This window comes from Dermacentor andersoni, chromosome 1 (assembly GCF_023375885.2).
Source record: "Dermacentor andersoni chromosome 1, qqDerAnde1_hic_scaffold, whole genome shotgun sequence".
NCBI classification, from domain to species: domain Eukaryota; kingdom Metazoa; phylum Arthropoda; class Arachnida; order Ixodida; family Ixodidae; genus Dermacentor; species Dermacentor andersoni.
The window spans coordinates 163312776-163332350 of NC_092814.1; the positions used below are offsets into that span (position 1 = coordinate 163312776).

General features: G+C 43.3%; 2 protein-coding genes across 3 annotated transcripts in view; both read left to right on the forward strand.

Moving 5' to 3' along the window:
* The first annotated feature begins 237 nt into the window (after nucleotides 1-237).
* On the forward strand, nucleotides 238-1677 carry LOC129380865 (uncharacterized). The gene has a single exon (XM_055063024.2). The coding sequence runs from the start codon at nucleotides 238-240 to the stop codon at nucleotides 1675-1677; it is 1440 nt and encodes a 479-aa protein (XP_054918999.2).
* Nucleotides 1678-4632: 2955 nt separating this feature from the next.
* Nucleotides 4633-19575, forward strand: part of Uev1A (Ubiquitin-conjugating enzyme variant 1A) — a 59349-nt gene continuing 44406 nt past the window's right edge. Inside the window, exon 1 of one of the 2 annotated variants that reach the window (XM_050195332.3) lies at nucleotides 4633-4737. In XM_050195332.3, coding sequence (XP_050051289.1) covers nucleotides 4713-4737 — 25 coding nt within the window. In that variant the 5' untranslated portion in view covers nucleotides 4633-4712. Of the gene's footprint in view, nucleotides 4738-4954; nucleotides 4989-19575 lie in introns of those variants that run through there. The other variant, XM_050195333.2, reaches the window with a different exon arrangement.

A 19575-nucleotide genomic window follows, 5' to 3' on the forward strand; every position in this document is an offset into this window, starting at 1 on the left:
AGAAGCAAGCCGAACAGACCAACTTAACTACCCAACTGTCCACAATCATGACGAAACTGTGTGCACTAGACACGATTAGCAACCAGCTTAGCCAAGTTCATGTAGAACAGCAGAGGCTCCGCCTTGAGCAAGATTACATTTTACACCGACTGGACGCCCTAGAAAACAAGCAGCCACCCCCAACCAAGCACATCTCCGCCGGAAAGCAAAGGTCGGCCCTCTACTAACAGCATAAATATGGCGCCTGTTTCCCCCGAAGATACACCGGACATCCTACAGTGGAATTGTCGAGGTCTTCAAGCCTGTGCATCAGAATTGAATCTTCTATTCGAGCGTATAGGTTATCCCAGCATTCTTTTGCTGCAGGAGACCAAGGGAACATCTCCGGGTCTTCATCACTACAAAGCTCTGTTTTCTCCCAGCATCACGCATGCTCATTATGGACAGAAGAAAATACAAGCACAATCCGCCATTCTTGTACATAAAGACACACCGAATGCGCAGCTGGACACCGCCACCTTTTGCACACCACATCAAGAAATTGTGGCAGCGAGAATACGCTACAACAACAAGCACATAGTCATCGCTAGCGCATACTACAGACCATCGGCAAAACCACAGGATACAAATTTTGATTGGTTATGGCAGCTGAAACACGCCTACCCAAGGGATGCCATTCTGGTAGGTGGGGACTTCAATGCGCCGCATGAAACATGGGGCTACCGAAACTCAAGCTCAATAGGAACAAGACTTAATACAGCCACGGAAAAGGCAGGGCTTTTATTGGCCAGTGATATAGACTATCCCACGCGACGCGGTATGCAACCTGGGCAACGTGACACGATTCCAGACCTGACCTGGCACTCTGGAAACATCATTAAGGATTGGCGGTGCGGCCATGAGACAATGGGTAGTGATCATTACCCAATTTGGATTGAGTTGAACTCGACTCTCAGAAAACGAAGACGCACTACTCAAACAGTCAATTGGCAAAAGTTCAGAGAGGCACTCGATGGACGTCTAGAGGAACTTCCTGTTGAGCACCTCCTGCGCAGGGCCAAAGAACAAGCCACCACTACCACACTGGTGACAACAGATGTCCCCACACCAGATACCCACCTCCTCAATCTCTGGGAGAGCAGGAAGCAGGCAGAGCAAGAATACATATTATCAAAAAAGGATTATAAAAAATTGCTGACTTTGCGCAAAAGAACAGCAGAGGCGAGACGATACGCTAAGCAGCTCACCCGGGAGAAATGGCTAGACTTCTGTAGCACTCTGTCACACCGTTCCGGTACAGGGCGCTTGTGGCGCACCTTCCGAGCTATGAATGGTCAAAAGAAGACTAGGAATAACATAGAGAACATCCTGATCCGCACCGGTCAGACCGTCGATGAACTAGAGCATGATGCAGCATACACCTTTTTCCCGCAGCCCGTTCATTTGCCACCATACGATATCTACACCCCTCTGCCGTCTGAGAACTCCGACGGCATCAATGCTCCATTCAGCCTGTTTGAGTTGGAGCTAGCCCTTTCGCAAGTGAAGCGGAACAGTGCCCCAGGAAAAGACGGGATCTCCTGGAGCATGCTCCGCAACGCAGACACAAATACTAAGCACAAGCTCCTAGAGTTGATAAACAAGCATTGGCAAGACGGCTCCCTTCCTAAGCACTGAAAGCATTCCGTTGTCACACCTATACCGAAACCTGGCAAGCAACCGACGCAACTCGACAATATGCGACCGGTCTCACTTACTCCGACCATTTGTAAGTTAATGGAAAAGATGGTTACTGCACGCTTAATTCTACCACCACCTCGAAGAGTGTGGGTACTTCCACCCCTTCCAGACCGGATTCCGGCCGCAGTTGGGCACACAGGATAACCTCTATCTTCTGCATACCACCATCAACCGCGAGAGGAAATTTTGCAGAGGACGACCAGACATTCTAGTAGCAGTTGACTTGAAAAAAGCTTTTGATACCATTGGCCACCCTGCTATTATCAAACCACTCGAAAGCACTCGAGCAGGCACCAGAATTGTAAACTTCGTGAAAGCATTCTTAAAAGACAAAACACATGAATTTCAGCTATTTCCCGGTCATTTAGCCAGGCACTTCACCAACTCTGTAGGAGTCCCACAGGGGTCAGTCATCTCCCTTACATTCTTTAATGTCGTCATGGCCAAGATCGCGTGGAAGTTAAACGCAGTTGAAAACCTTTGGTTTACAATGTACGCTGATTATATAACCCTGTGGACGACCTATAGGCTCAGTTCAGCTGAACAAGTAACAACGCTACAAAATGCACTGGACACAATTGATCAGGAGCTGAAACCAACAGGCATGAGGCCCTCGCCGGAGAAGACGCACTACATCACGATACATGACACACATGGAAGGTCCGACGTAACCCTTTACTTCGATGGCCACCAAATTCGCCAACCGGAAGAGGGATACCTCAGAATATTGGGCATCCCAATCAACAAGGACGGCACGGCAAGCACATGGCTGCAACATTTGAAGCAGCAATGGAAACCGATGGTGCACCTTATCAGGAGGCTAACCCACCACAGCGGAGGGGCAGGAACAGAGGTTGCACGACGGCTTACGGTAGCTGTTCTCATCGCCAAGATAAGGTACGGAGCCCCACATTACGACCTGACGGCCGCAAACTACAAGCAACTTGACAAGCTACACAAGATGGCTATGAGGGCAATCACCGGCCTACCAATACACGCAAAAATAGAAGACCTGCACAGAACTCCGGACTCCCGACGGTGGAAGCATTGGTTAAAACCCACAAGGATAACCATGAAACGAGGCTGAAGAACACTTGGAATGGTCAGCGACTGCTATATGCACTGCATGGCACCAACCTGCACCTGCCAGAGCTGGATCACCTCCTTCCACCCTGGGATGAAATAAGGGTTACGGAGCCCAGACCACTACCTACGAACACCAAAGGTGAAGGCAGGGCACGCCGACAACAAAGTGTACTAGACGCGCAACAAAAGCATGAAGGAACAAAAATATATACTGATGCTGCTTTACAATACGATGAACATTCAGGAAAAATGTATGCTGCTACCGCTTTTTACAGAGAAAACGGGCAAGCACACGCAGTGAGCCACAGCGGCTATGCTTCCTGGACAGCCACCGATCTTGAACTACTGGCCATCGAAGAAGACATTCAACTCTGTGAGGCGCGCACCGAAGACACGGTTCACATCTACACCGACAGTCAAGAGGCCGTCAAGCAACTGAACTCCCGATCATACACGACTACCATAGCGCACCGCATAAAACAAGCCTGCCGCCACCTGCGGGACAATAGACATGCACGCATTTTCGTACGCTGGACACCGGGTCACAACATGAGGGGAGCGGGTAACAGGGCGGCCCATGAAGCTGCAGGCGAGAAAATTAGAGAAGACCGCCATCGCAGCCGTGAAGTGAGCCCGTCCCTGCTGGACCATACCTATAGCTCCCCGTCATCCGTCGTTGTACCAGATCACCAGATTGCCCGGTTGAAGCACGAGAGGAAGGCTCTACTACGGGAGTCTATTCCTAGCATCCTTCCTCCCATTCCCACTCGCCTTCCTAGAACAGCCCAGGTTCTCATCCACAAAGCTAGAGCTAAGGCATCTATTACACCGGATGTTCTGAGCAGGTGGAGAAGAACACAAGTGGAATGCCCCAACTGCCCTGCGATCAACGTCGATCTTAAACATATGATCTGGTCCTGTCCTGTCACAGCCACCCTCAGGGACAAGCACACCCGACCTCTAAAGGTGGCATCGTACGAAGACTGGGTCGCACCTCAAGCAGATGCCACCAGAAGAATCAACGCTTTGCTGTCATTTGCGAAGGAGGCAGGCATCCTTCCTTTCAGCTGACCCCCACCCCTATATTAGGCCACGGGCCATCCCTTCTAATAAAAGTTTCAATCAATCAATCTACCTGAAGACAGTAGCAGTCAGTAGCAGTGTATATGGTGTTCTAGAAGGCATAGAGTTTCCTACAAGAATTTTGTAGGAAACTCTATGCTAGAAGGGTCCCCCTTCTAGTTCACTCTAGCAGTGGGCATAACGTAGGCTGCTGCTGATGATGATGGCGAAAACATAGCCGCCACAGGTTGCCAACATTGACCAGTCCCAATTGAAAAACCCGTTCTGTGTTGCATTTGTATACATTTGATAATTCTTACGATGCAAGAAATGCGAGGAAACTAAAATTAGAATGAAAAGAGCTAACGGTGCCCAGAAGCGATACTGTTGACCCGTCCCACCGCTTTATTTGCGTTGATCTCGCAGAATGGGTTACCCATTACCCTGAGCCAATTGCCCCGAGTAGAGTGCTCTGAGGGACAACCAACCAACTTATGGAGAAGAAAGTTGGCACTTGCTTTTAGGCATTCTACACGCGTCTGTTCCATTAAAACAGTGCGAACTGCTGCTCGGAATCTTCACTGCGATGGAGCAAAGAGCTAATAAGCAGTTATGACAGCACTTCGAGATAATCGTCCTTTATTCTGCTATATAAGTGTACATCATACAGCACAGTTCCAGCGTTCCAACAGATTTCAGTCCTGCTGTTTCGGCTAAACCGCTCAGCAGCCGCGCCTGAGTTGAGCCAACTGAGTTTTGAAGCTGTGTAGTACTTGTGAACTCGTCCAGTGTGGCAACATTGTCCTAATTGTTCTACGCTCAAGATGGCGGCATCCACCTGCGCTGCGGGTAATGGATATAATTTTTTATGACAATTTCCACGCATTTCACAACAACCGATAACGAGGTCTATCCTGACGGCGGTTGTGAATGCTTTGTCGCTTGTTTGAGGCTGACTTTACTTTTGTTAACTGCGATAGAGAGCAGTTTCCGGTGTGATACCAAACCTCGATCTGGTCGGCCATTTTTTTGTGTACTGTGACGTACGAAAGTTTTCGGAAATAATACGTGTTGTGTGACCATGTCCGACGAGCTAGAACGTAAGTGTCATGTAATTGTACGCTGAGTGATATGTATCTGAAGCCGTTTGTTTGCTAGTGCAAGAGAACTTCGTTAGGGTTCAGCTGAAGGGGCGCCGAGCGAGCGAGTTGCGCGATATGCTTAAGCCGGTCTTGACACCTCTGTCATCTGTTGTGCGTCACTGCGTTATTTAATTTAAAACGCAGTTGTCATGCTTGCGGAAAATTTCTTTTACGCAAGCATCAAAGTGATATTGCTGCTCTCGGGGTCATATTTGGAATTTTTTTAGGTGTCTGAACGCTCCTGTATAAGGTTTTAACATCGCATTGGAGCGTGCATGAAATTCACAGTCGCCTTATATGCCTTCAGGTAATGTGCATTAGCGAGTGTATTTGATGGTCTTGTAGTTGTATTGCACGGAGAATGGAAGGCTACTGACCACAGCTTATCTTCATTTTGCTACCAGGTTTATTTTTGCACTCCACGGTGGAATGCGGGCACTATAAAGTCGCCGGAGCGGCGCTTTTACACCCAAGCAATTTGATCGTGCGTGCAGTTTTCTTCAATTAAACATTTAGGGCTTCAGCTATCATTGTCACCAGAAAGCATAGCCGTAAAATCTCCCTGTACTCTTGATGACTACGGGCTCGGTGATTCGTTGAACGTACCGCGTCTCTTCATGTTTGATTCCCTGTTTAATGTAAAAAATGCCATATTGGTGAATGTTAAAATTTCGAGTACCAAAACATGGAGAGAAGGGTTCCCATTTGGATTTGTTGCTTACAATGCTGTTGGTTATTGATTCTGGGAAATGCGTGAGAAGTACCAGTCGACTTCCACTAATTCATATCCTTCACTAATTCAAACCATGTAATTTGTTCTCATTTAAAAGCACCGGTCGCTGAGACATTCCTTTCCAAGAAAAGAGGTTCATTTTCTTGTGAAATGATAATCGAATATCAAATAATGGGAGGCCAATAACGTGTTAGTGCATCACTTGAGCTGGACGAGCAAATAGTTATTTTAGAAATTAACCGTGCGGGAGTTACGACGTGACCAATGCAAGGGCACCCTGTTATATTTGCATTGGTGAGAACTTGTGCACATTTTAATTTTGGCTCTGCATTATGGCTGGCTTGCTCCTTCAAAATGTTCAGCTTCTCACTCCGACTAGCTCTATTGATTGCAACTGCCACAGCTGGAATGGAAATAGGGCAGTATCTTGTAGTCCTTGGCTTGTTAAGGCAAAGCTGTAATAAGAAAACATCTAAACCCTGCATGTCCATCGCCAACTATGAGCGTATGTAGCAATCAAGTGTTGCTTTGTGTAAACAAAGGTGTAATTATATGGAAGTTTTGAAGTCACAATTTAACTCTGGCGATCCCACCAGGGCTGAAGTACTGGAAGTCAGCCATACGGTTGCTTATGTGAGCAGTATGCTATTCAGCTCAAAATGCAGATCAGTAGTATGGAAACATGAGTATGTGTCTATCCATTTGTTTACATAGATAGTCAATTAGTAGTGCTGTGTCAATTTCATAAGTTTTTCCGGGCTGCTTGCCTGAAGATTGGAATTTTCGAGTTTACAAAAGCTGTGCCCCCAAGCTTTGTTATGGGACTCTGCAAGCCCCCTGTTACCATTTCCTGGATTTTCTGTCTTCTGTAATTATATGCCACATCTGTAGTGTCAGGGTGTGAGCAGTTGCTTCAGTGAATATGAAAGCCACCAGCAGTGAATTTTTTCTGAATGGTTAAGCAAATTATGTTTACAGGCTAGCCAACAAAGGAAGTAAAAAGGCAGCATGGTTGTTCATGACTGGCAGAGTATTGAGTATGAGCAATGTTGATCATATTGCACTCAAGAAGGCAGTGAGTTACACTGTGCACAACAGTAGTGGGTATGTTGGTGATGCACCCAGTGTCATTGTGGCACTACTACTTTTGTTTTTCTTAGCACATTAAAGTACATGCTTCGCTGTCGTCCCTTTGTAGCTGATGTTCTGACTTGTGTTAAGCATTCCTTTCTTCGGCAGTTTTTACAAAATTGAGGCTGAACAAAAACGGCTGTGTTAGAGATGGCATGTTTCAAAGAAAGTAGCTGCATACTTTTGCTAAAACATAATTCTACAAAATTTTGTAAGGTGAATGAAACATAGCTAAACAGATAAGTGATTCTCTTAGAACCAGGTTTCTTAAAGCATTTTAATCAGGTGTGTGAATGGCGAAACATTGTAATCAAATAGACCATTTAAATATTTTGAATATGGACGTGGTGCAGATATATATATTTTTTTTTCATTTCTAAAACACTGGAAAATGAAGTTGAGCGGGAAAGTTGTGAAGAGAAAGAAAATGTATTCTGTTCATCATTGTGTACTTAGCTACTTGCAAGCCCAACTGGGCAGCCGGTTAAAGTTTACTTACATGAAAATTTTGCGTCCCTCTTTTACGGTATGAAGCCTTCATTCCTCAAGGGTGCCACAAATAATTATTTACACCTTTTGTACAACCTGTTCATAACGTGCATTAAGGACAGCACAGCTTTGGAAATGAAAAAGGAGACTAGTCACGTCACCAAAAGTGGCGGTCGCATGGTATCACAACTTAAAGGGCCCCTTACCACGCCACTTAGCAAATTTTGGTTATATGCTTGAAGTTGTTACGTGCCCTTTAGGGAGTGTTGTACCGCAAGAATTTTTCAAATTAGTTCATTAATAGCTAAGATAGAAATATTTCAAGCACTGCGAACCGATGATTTCGGGAAGTGAGTGTCACCGCCAACACAGATACTCTCTCCACCTGCCCCCGTCTAGCCTCTGTAAGTGAAATTCCTTCCCAGCGTTCTCCCATACCAGAGCTGGAGAATTGTAAGACACACGTCACGAGCCCCGCATTTTTTTTTTTTTTAATCGCTTTTTTTGCTGCGCAGTGTACTTTCGGTGACAGTCTCGCACGAGAGCTGTTGCATTTGTCTTGTTTCATGCAGCGCATAATTTTGCACGCTGTGCACGACCATCCCTGACTAGCGGTATAAGTCAGGGCTATGCTAACACTGAGGCAGGTGTCAGAGGATGAAAGAGCATGATACAGCGCTGGAACAAAGTAGAAAATTACATAGTTTAATTCTCTGTGCGACCTGTGAACAAGCAGACCAAACGGAAGTACATCTCTCTTGCTACGGTATGAAGTAAAACCAAGATGTGCAGACATTTGGTTCATACGTTTTATTTCTCAGAACTTTAATTTGTCTATTAAAGCAACGGATCAAACAAATAACTGCTGTTGCCTTGAATAATTCTCAGTTGCGTGCCACTGTGACGTCACAGGACTGTGAATTATGTAGCTGCACATAAAGGAGAATGAGACATCCACCCATTCGTAGCAATTGCTACAAAGAAAACCCATACAGGTTCCTCGAAAAAAATTGCCTCGCATTTGAAGAAGAATTCGTCCTGGTCCTGGATTCGAACCCAGGACCACTGCCTTTTTGGGGCAGCCGCGCTACCATCTAAGCTAACCAGGTGGCTAGCAGAGGGTAGGGCGAAGTCGTATTTGTCAACAACTCGAAGAAAACGCAAAAGTTTGATGTAATAGTTCTGCTGAAACCCACAAGGTGGAGAGAAGGAATTAATTGAAAGAAAATGAGACATTCACCCAATCGTAGCAATTGCTACAAACCCATATGGGCTCCTCGAAAGAAAAGGAAAATTTTTCTTCAACTGCAAGGCTTTTCTTTCGAAGAACCCATATGGGTTTCCTCTGTAGCAATTGCTATGATTAGGTGGATGTCTCATTTTCCTTTAATTACTTCTCTCCACCTTGTGGGTTTCCACAGAACTATTACGTAGCTGCTCTTGTGCGATTGACATTGCATCTGCATGAGGAGAAGGGTGCAGGGCATTTGGTTTGAAATTTCAGGTCTTTTTGCGATGTGTAGCGGTGTAATACTTCTCAGGTATGATCGTTAGCTTGCATTGTGATCACTGCGCTTGTCACGTCGAAATTACCAGACCTGGTGAGGGGCCCCTTGAGAACCTGCCAGTCAGCCCGCTGTGGTGGTTGAAGGCCATACAATGACCCTGTCGGCTAACGCTGCAATATTGGCCCTGTCAATTGTGTGCTTCTCTTAAAAAAAAACGTACTCTCTCCTCTTGTTCTGTCAAGTGATTCAATTGAATGGTGTTGGTTTTTGTAGCACGACAATAGTGTGTGTGTACACGTCAGTGGTACCATGAGACCGGCACAACAGGTTTCAGTGACATAACGAGTCCCATTATTTTTTTCTGAAGCTGCGCTGCCCTTGGCACACACTTTGAACTGGTCTCCTTAAAAGGTAATGTAATTGTGCGCTGGGGGAATTGAGGCTCTATAACGTAATTACTCGGTCAGCAGCTATCGAATAAAGCAATAAAAACAAAGGTCAGCACACTTTGTTTTGGCAGTGGCATATTAGGAATATGACATGCAAAACATTACTAAATGCTTATGGTGAATTTGTGCGGTTCCATGCCAGATCAGGTTTCAAGTGAATGTAGAGTGTTAAAGCGAAAGCTAAAGTGATATATTAGTGCCTGAGAACGTCTAAGGTTTCAACATTATCACGAACAGAGCTTTAGTAATCGAGAAATTGAGGTAAATGCAAGATGATTAGAGAATACCCCAGGACATTCAAGTACTGACCTGATGACAAAGGCACTCCTCATTGTAATTCTGTCACTGTTACTCAACCACTCATAAAAAAGATAATTGCACAGTATTATAAGACCAAAGAAAATGCTGCTTGTTCAGTTCTGTTTGATGTTTAGAAAAACTCGATGTTACCCTTGACAACAATGCGGGCAGTCTCAAGGTTTCGTTTTCCCCACTCTGCGCCACCTTTGCTTTCACATTTCAGTAGTTTTGTTATTGCGTAGTGCTGTGCTGGTTTTGCTGGCTCGTGAAAGTCACACAAACTGCATGTAGCAGAGAATGCCATGTTCATGTGCTGTCGTGGTATTCCCGAACGGTCCACGCCACTTGACCAAGTGCATCTGCAGTGGCAAATCCAACACCGTGTTTTGGCTCGGTTTCCCCATGGCCGTGCATTTGGGTTTTACTCCCCAAGGGACCAATGGCAGTAAAGGGTGGTGATGGCATATGCAATGTCAGCAGTGCCGGGATGGGCAGTTTGAATTGCGCTAAAGGTATGCACACCATTCAGACAAAATTTTCTCCTAAAATAAGTCTTGGCATAAACTAGCAAGCGCTGCGAGATGTCTGGAATGTTATTTTAACATTCCACATTGACTTTGTATTTACCTTTAGTGTCCCTTTAAAGGGGACAAAATGCAAGTGCAACATCATGTGTCTGTTAGTGCTGTGAACACTGTGAGCTTTGTCGAGAGACAAACTTTGTGTCATTCAAAATAAATCCAGGAGCAGCCTAAAACCGAACCATCCTTGATTAGGTTACTGCAGGCTGCCATGAAAAAAATAATTCCTCTACAAAGCTCCCGTAGTAAGTATTCTGTGTGTGCAGCTTTTTCTACCGCTGATGTTAAATCTGTCCAATCCAAAGGGATTAGAGTGGGAAAGTATAGCTGGCTAAGTTGGTTTAAAAGCGGGCATTTTCAGGCAGGGCACATGCTAGTCGTAGTAATCCTAATTCCGAATTGCATGAAAAAAAAGTGCAGTAGTGCTAAAGGGGACAATACATTCAGCATCTGCAGTTATCAGATGGTTTTTGGTATGTTATAATCTGTGAAAATTTGCTAGTTACATTTTAGTGACCTAAAGGTGCTTGTTGGATTTGTGAAATGAAAGCCAGCCAGGGTTGTAGCCATCACGATTTCTCAGTGGCTTAGATACCACCACCTGTTATCCATTCTGAAATGTAATTTTCGTTCTGTGTAAAGCTTGCAAAATGTCAATGTAGCAGAACATCCACAACCTGAAACTCGCACAATTCAGACATGACATGGAAGGAAGCAGGAACACCGCAACTAGTGACAATCTTTTAGCGAGCACCGTGTAGTGAAAGAATCAGTTATCCAAGGAATTGTGCAGAGCATTCTTGCATACCACTTGTGCCAATTAACAAGTGCCTTCGTATCTTAGAAGATTACACAAAGCAGTATTTGCTGGATGAGTCAGCTCTCCAAGAAAAGTCTGGGAGGGAGCGTTACAATTGAATGACTGTTAATCAAAATTAACCCTTTAAGTGCCAGTAAAAATTCTAAGTATTTAGAAAATGACATTGCTTTTTTATTTCCTGATCTGGATAGCAAATTTTTTGCAGATGGAGGTAGTCAATTCACAACTTGTGTATGAAAATATGAAATAACAAGAACCCTGTACATTGACTAGAAAAGTCAGTGATAGCGGTTCAGCTCTGGCGCAACTGCTCGATGCTACAGATACATCTTAGAGCAAGCATTTGTTGAGAAAGACTTGCGAAAAGTTGAGAGTTTTCTAATAGTGGCTGTGGAGGTTTAGAATGTTGCTTTCGTATGATATATTTCAAAACACAGTATGGAGCAAAGTCCTACACTACACTCCTTACACCAGAAGTATGACCTTGCAGACTTTGTTGCCAGTGTTGCTTCAACCTTTGAAACAGACAGCTTGCTGCACATTAGGCGTTCTTTGCCTGCTGTAGATGGGCTAATGTCCACATAGTGCCATTCAGTCAGACGAGTAAGCCCTGCTTTCAGAGAATGTGCACACCTGAGGGGGCAGCAACATGCAAGTGGCAGTCGCCATTTTTAATATCTCTGCTGGACCAACGAAGTCTTTAGGGAACCCACCAGAATGTCAGAAGAGATTAGGTGATCCAGGTCCATTGCTGGAACTTAGAAAGAGCGCCCAAATGTTTGAATGAGAGTGACACTTTCTTTGCACTTTTTTACAAAAGATGGCACCTGAGTAAGACTCGTTCCTGGCACTTTAAGGGTTAAAAGGAAATCGCAAACAATTAAGTGGTATAATTTGAAATAACCTTTTAAGTCTGCATAACAATAAGGACTGAGTCAAAAGGAATTTGTCACTTTTTTTTGCATAGTATTTTGTGTTCAACACAGCTGCAGTAATTCTAGAGCAATGGAGGGATGCCATGGGTTAATAAATGTTGAAGGTAATGCTTCAGCCAGGAATGTACTGGTACTTTCAGCACTTACAAGTGCAGAACTTCATAGGACTGAGATCTACTCAAAGAGGCCCAAGCAAATTAAAATCACTTGTTGCCAGTTCCTCTGATTGCATGGTGCAGAGTGCCCTCAAAACATGAAACCTTGATTTTTTTGTTCATCATATGTGCATTGAGACTGTGAATTCTGATGCTGCTGTCAACAGCAGTGGTGAGCAAATTACAACATTGTGACTATATTGTGGGGATCAGGTTGTACTGGAGCAGGTCAAAATATGACACGATGTTTGGCACCCTGTGCAAGTAATGTCTTTTTACCCGTTGTGGCCCCAGAATATTGTGAGCATGACCTTGGAATATATGGGAGCTTTTTTGAATTGCCTTGGTTATTGTGGCAAAGCAATTGAGCCTCTGCCCTTTGCTTGTCTTGTCCACTTGGGCTCTGGCTGGGCATAGTGGGTTAAGCACTTGTTGTCAATGGCAATGCACCAGGGAAAGCGGTCTTCCTCTGTCTGCTGTGCAATGTCATAAAAGTACCTTGTGGACATCTGCCCACTGCTCTTTTATAGACGGCGTAAATTTTGTTGACCACTTGAGTCCTCTGAGACAATGCCTTGAGCAATGTGGTGCATCAAGCAATGTGTAATGTTTGATTACGCCGCCATTTCATCAGTGCTGCCACATAAGTTTCTGTACACAAGCCATTACACTTCTGATATTAAAGGGCCTATCCGTAGATTGTTAATCCTACAAGAGTAAACTTTATTTTTTTTTGGTGAAATGTCACTCCCATAATGTCAATTTCTTTATTGCATACTTAAAATCTTCAGAGTGACTTACGTCAAGATAACGAGAACAAGGTAAAAGCGGGAGCCAACGTTTTGATAGGCGACATATTTTTTTTTAAAGGCGACATGTATACAATGTCACCTTGAAAAAAAGACAAATTTATTTACAACATACTGCGGTCGAAAGCAGGGGTGCGTAACAAAAGCAGTTAACAAAAGAAATTAAAAAACAAAAAGTGAAACGGTAGAAGACAGTATAATACATAATTATAATCAAAAGTTGGCAGGATAGAGCAAAAGTGAAAAGCACAACCAAACAGATACACAATATGGAAAAAAAAAAAACAGTTCATACCGTGTGGTCAAAAACAGAAAGGTACCCAGTGCTCAAAGTCAGGATTACCACCATCACAAAATGCTTCCAATGGTGACGTGATGCATTCCATTCTTTTATGGTCCGAGGAAAAAAAAAAAAGAATACATGAAAAAATTTGTGCGCGCAAAGTAAGGTTCAAGAGTATGAGCATGTGTATGTCTAGTTTGCCTACAAATTCGGTGTGTTAAGTAAGTTTCAGGTTTAATGTTAAATTTACTAAAATATAGTGAGTGGAGAAATTTCAGCCTAGCAATTGGTCTTCGGAGTTGTAAAACCGGGATGTTATTACTAGCCATGAGCATTGACGGCGAGTCATTTCTCTGGTAAGCATTAAATATAAAACGGACCATTTTTCATTGCACAATCTCAAGTTTCCTACGTTGGCTTTCACTTTTACCTTATTTTCATCTCCCGCCTTCCCCGTGTTCTTCCCTTACTTCAAGATACGAACTCGTAAATATTTGTTGAGTTGACAAAGCAAAAAAAATTTTTTTTTCTGTTTACATAGTTTATTTTTCAGTATATGGATACACTGTAATAAGTATTTCTTTTAGAACAATGTAAAATTCATCCAAATTATCTTCAATATAGCCTTGAAATAACCAGCATGCACAGCGATGAAGAAAGTGAGGCGAGTGCCTGTAAGCAAACTCGGTGGTTGGGCATCTGTTGGGAAAAGCAAGCAAGTTAGAGACTTAAACATTTTTCGAGTTGATGCACGAAGTACAATTAGTCCTCGAAAATCAATGCCTATGCAGTGTTATTGTCTGTAATTGCCCGTCTGTGGGAGAAGCATGCGAGTGATCATCTCATGATGACATTTTGAGAGATCAGAATGTGATAGACATCACTTCTCATGGCACTCATAACCAGAAACCGTGTATCCGACAACAGTATATCTAAAGTGTACGACCTGCTTCGGTAGCCCAGTGGCTATGGTGTTGCGCTACTGAGCTTGAAGTTGTGGGTTCAATCCTGGTTGCGGCAGCCGCATTTCGATGGGGGCAAAAAGCAAAAACGCGGTTGTACTTGGATTTAGGAGCATGTAAAGAACCCCAGATGTTTGAAATTAAGCAAGAGTTCCCCGCTACGGCATTCCTCGTAATCAGATTGTGGTTTTGGAATGTAGGACCCCAGAATTTAATTGTTAAAGCGTGCAAGCACGGGTGTGAGCATGCGGCATTAAACAAGGCAAAGTGGTAACACTTCTAGGTGACCGTTGCTGTAGCCACCAAAGCGCAACTGGAAGATCAGTTCAGGTTGGAGCAAATAGATGGCAGCACATTAACATAGCTTTTTTTTTTTTTTTTTAATTCATGGGAGGTAGAAGCACCTCTGGGGTGATCCTAGGCGGTGCTTTGTTCCAAAAAGGCGTATTCTTTCAAATGGGCAGTTGCCATAATAGATATACAGTAGGGGCCCTTCAAGGGCTAAGGGGGCACATGTGGCCAATAATTGAGGTTTTTAGTCAAAAAACGAGTTTTCAGGTTATAGCAATTTCAGGTTCCTTTACTATTCTCAAGATAGCATTCTTTCACAAGCCGGTGACTCCGTACAAATGAGAATGCCTGATTTGCTGCAGCCTCGCCGTGCTTGCGGACTTTCTGCAGTTCAATCGGACGCAGCTGGAGGGGGTGCTCGATAAGAATCACCTACAACGTGAAAAGAAATCAGCAACAGTCCTTTTTCTCTTTTTTTTTTTTAATAGCTGCTGCAACTTTTCCATGCGACTTCACCCAGAGCCCATTTCGTGCCATTTCTCTTAGCGCTCATTTCACTTGAACCGAAGCTCTGCTTTTGGAGACCTTCTTTGGCTTTCCTATGCGCTGGTTGTGTGATTGCTCGACAATTTTTTCCAGGCAGTGCTTGTCGGAGGCAAAAGCAAGGGCACTTGACAGCAGAAAAGTGGCTCAGAAAAATAGATCGCTTGCAGCTATTGCCACAGAACAAAACCGAATTTAAGAAGACCCAACGTACGCTGCAGGAGAATTTTAGTTATGATAGATGCAATTTGAATAAGATGACACACTTCAGAACTTTTAGAACCGTTTTTCTCAGTTTGCGTTTTTGCACAAAGTTCATGTTTACAAAAAATATTGTGCTTGTATAAGGAAAGGAAGACATATTGATAGGGTGCTTACTGGGGTATAATGTTGTGCAGAATGCAACTGTGGACTCAAATTTTTAGATTCCGCAATAGACAGCTTTAGTTTAGCATACGCTATGCCATTGCGTACGCTGTAAAATAGCGGGTTGTCACTGTGTAGTGCAAAACGCTTAACGACCCATAGCGTATAACGTATGCGCGCTGTTTCTAAGATTTAGCATTACCGTCTTTGCGTGGTTTATGTAGTTTGTGTAAAACATGGCAGCGGTCCCAGTCTGCTCGCTTCAAATTTAATTTGTCGTTGCTTTTGTAAAATTCACTTCATTCGTAGCAAATGACTGTGTAAACGGCTTTCGCTTAGTCTCAGGTCGCTTTGACGATAGATGATTATGGATAACCTTGTGGAGATTTCAAGATCGCTTCTCATTTCGAATGAATCAAAGCCCAACGAGAGAAACATTCGAGATGTCAGCGCCACCTATCTGTGAAGTCAGGAGATAGCCACGATGGCAGCATATGGTCTCTGAGATCGGAAGATCTTGCAGGGCAACTAAAACTGTAATAAACATGTGCTGCTTAGCGTATGCTGTACTGTAGCGTATAGCCTACACTATAGTTGCATACTCTATACTGTTGCTACTATTCTAGTTTCTTTATATGAAAATTGAAACTTGTCGCCGCAAGGTGGAAGTTCAGTTCCTTGTGGAGCCAATTGTGCAATTTTTTTTTCTTTAAAAACTGCAGAAATTGAACAAGACAGCTGCACAGTGGAATAGTTTGGGCCATTATAATAATATATAATGCACAGGAATTCAAAAATTTGTCATTTTAGGATGATAGTTTTTGTGATAACCATAGTAACTTCAACATTTGAAAATTAGTAAATCTTTCAAACATTCTTCTAGAATAATAAAATTTGGCACTTGGCCTTATAATATTGTCCTGAACACATCCTCCACTTTTTATCAAAACCAAGTTAGTGGTAACTTTTGCAGGCCGTGTCCCCCCTTAACTCTTTCGTTACCATGCCTATTCAAATCGATCACTGGTGAACGATGCTTTAGATCGCCAATTTCGACTTATTGGAACCGCTTTTTATCTATATAAGGGCATCCAGTAGTTAGTACAGGCACTGCACTTTCAGAATCAGTTTAAATTTTCGCACTCCGGCGAGTAGTGATTTTTGACGGCCCTTTTTGCGAACTAATGTGCGTATGCTGTAGCGAAAAGAGGCATGGCTGTCACCTTCTGCCGTGCTCGAGAAAAAAAAGCATGCCGCTCTCAATTATGCCGCACTAGCATCAAAATTTTGTAATCAAGTGACTCCCAGCATGCCATGAATTAAACTATATCGCCGGCTTGGCCGTCCAACAGTGCTGAGCGGTGATAATTAACTGAAAATGACACCACCTGTTCACTAGTGAGCTTTGGTTTGGAGTCCGAGTCGTTTTATTCCACTGAAGTGTATTTCTGAAGGTCTGCCGCATGTCCAACATGTAGACCTGGCTTTGGCAACCAGTTTCCAAGGGTTTCGGTAACGCTTCTGTCGTGAAATTCAGGCAAACGGCGCTGCCAGTGTCACTGCGCAGTTATCGAAAGTTGCTTCCATGGCATCGTCCCGCACGGCTGTGGCAAGAAACTATGCTGCACCCGCACTTGAATTTAGTGATGAGGACTCGAGTTATGATGCCGAAGATGACAGTAAAGCAGGTTCAAGCTCTGACGGCGACAATGTTTTGAGTCAGCATGGGACATCTGCAGCTATTCACCGGCGAGTTTTACGGCCTTGAGCGGTCTCCTTCTTTGTGCACGCTTATCTGTAGATTTTTTTTCGTGACCTAAGAGCTCTAGTGATTATCTTCAGGGTGCATACTTCACTTGGTTGTGATGTGCTGCCATCGGCAGCAAAGAAACTTCCGTTCACGCCAAGAAGGTCGCCCGTAGCACATCTCAGCCCAGCACTACGGATCAGCGCAAGACAGTTTACAACGGTGTGGGATTTCTTTCTGCTGTTCTCTGCAGAGGTGATAAAGACAATGCGCAAAAATGCAAACAGACATGCCCAGCTATGCTGAAAGCGATCGGTCCTGGAAGAGGTGAAATACTTTCCTTGGACTTCTCATCGGACCATCCTCACAAGATGCCGAAAAGGCGGAACTGCAAAATGTGTTAAGAGGACCACAAAGTTGAACAAAAACCATGCGTTTTGTGGGAAAATTGTGGAGTGCACCTATGATTCACAAAATCGAGGAACTGCTTCAGCGCATGGCATGAGCAAAGAACTGGTCTTAGTTTCTTTTTTGTATTGGAAGAATGGTGGTGTACTGAGCATTTATTTTTTCAGACACTATTCCTGGGTTATTTATCTTTGAAATGTATATTCTGAATTCTCATTTATATTAATATTTTTGTAGATATGTTTTTTATTGTTTTTATCAACTGGCAGCAAAAATGTCGCTTTGTATTTTACCGAATAACTTTTTTTGTTTGGCAACGTATGTTTTTTGAAAGAGCATTTCATTATGCACAATATGCTATGCTGCAATGTGTGCTGGAATGCTATTTGTAGTAGTGAGTAATTTTTTTCCGAGACCTCTAAAAAACAACTATTTTCTCGTGGTAATGAAAGAGTTAAGGACCTTCACTTTTGTGGTACGATTGAAAGGCTATCAGTGAAAGTGTGCATACTTGCAGTGGCTTTTTGGTAAAGTGAAAAAATTTTAAGCAGAATTTTTAGATCTGTGAGCTTACTTGATTACAAGGATACAGATGCTGGCAACGCTGATATCAAGTGCCTAAAATTGAACTTGAAATGAGCGAAGCTTTGTCAGCAGAAAAAGTGAGCTTTTTAACTATGTGATTAGAAGCATTTATGCCTGCAAATTATGACAGCTTCTGCAAAACTTATTCGATTTACTGACTTTTGAGCGCGCCATACATCAGCGCTGTTGAGAGAGGCATTCTGAGGAAACCAACAGCACGTGGATGTAAACAGCACATTCTCAAGGATTCGAAAGTGTTAAGGTATAAGGAGCACATATGAAATGTATGAGCTAAAGTTCATGTAATCAATAATGGGTGCAAAGCTGCATGTAGTGGGTCATGTTATGAGTTGCACTTTTCAACCAAGACAATGTAGTTGAACATGGATTAGAGGTGTAAAAGCCTCAGTGGTAGTGTAGAAATAATTTGCAGAGTGTGCTTAGCAGCGGTATATATATATATATATATATATATATATATATATATATATATATTCCTCTGACGTAATGTGGGGTGACGTGTTATTTGGTTGTGATGTTTAACCGGGGTGTGTCATCAAATTGCAACTTTTTGTGTCAAATGAAATATGTAATTTCTTATTTAAGGAATGATACTTTTTCTATCATTTTGAGATTATTTTCCCATAGGCACCACACTCTTGCGGCACAATATGGATTGTAGACGTTCCCTTTAAGTATAACGAGGTGAACATGGCGCCTGTATCTGGAGCTAGGCGCATCAGTCATTTGACTCTCCACTATAGAACTCGTGTTGTTAGTAAGGCTGTTTAACTGACATACAGGCACCGCCATACTGCTTCAACATCCTGCAGCACATATTTGTGGGATTTTCACTCTATGAACCCAAAAGCCAGGGCAAGAGATTCCTTTCCCTGGTGCACACTTCCAAGTGAGTGGCCAAATTCAGAGTGCTGTGGTCATGTCACTTTTACCATCAGGATGCCAGGCATGTGTGCACACATCTGTTTAGTGAAGGGCCAGGTAATGCTTGAAAAACAGCATTCATCACTGAATTTTACATCTGATTGTTGGTGAAACCACAAATTCCAGAAGCCGGCGTGTAATGAACAACTTGATGGTTGCCAGAGAAAAACTTCATGGCTCAGGGAGCAAAATGCGATTCTCTGCATATGGGACAACGCATATAGTATTCTTAAAACACAACAAATTAATATTTCAACACCAAAATTATAATATTTACAAACATTTATGTATAAATGTATTCAGAACAGTAACTTTATATTTTGTTTAAGTATGCATGATTGTGTTGGTACTGTTTGATACGGGACCATTTCCTGAGCCTACTTCGAGTTCACCAGACCACATCAATCGCACCACAGCTAATTAAGGAGCGCAGAAGCACGGATTCCACATTCCTGAGGCGCGGCACGTGCTAACAAGTTGGCGGCCCCCACTTCGTGTGCCGCAG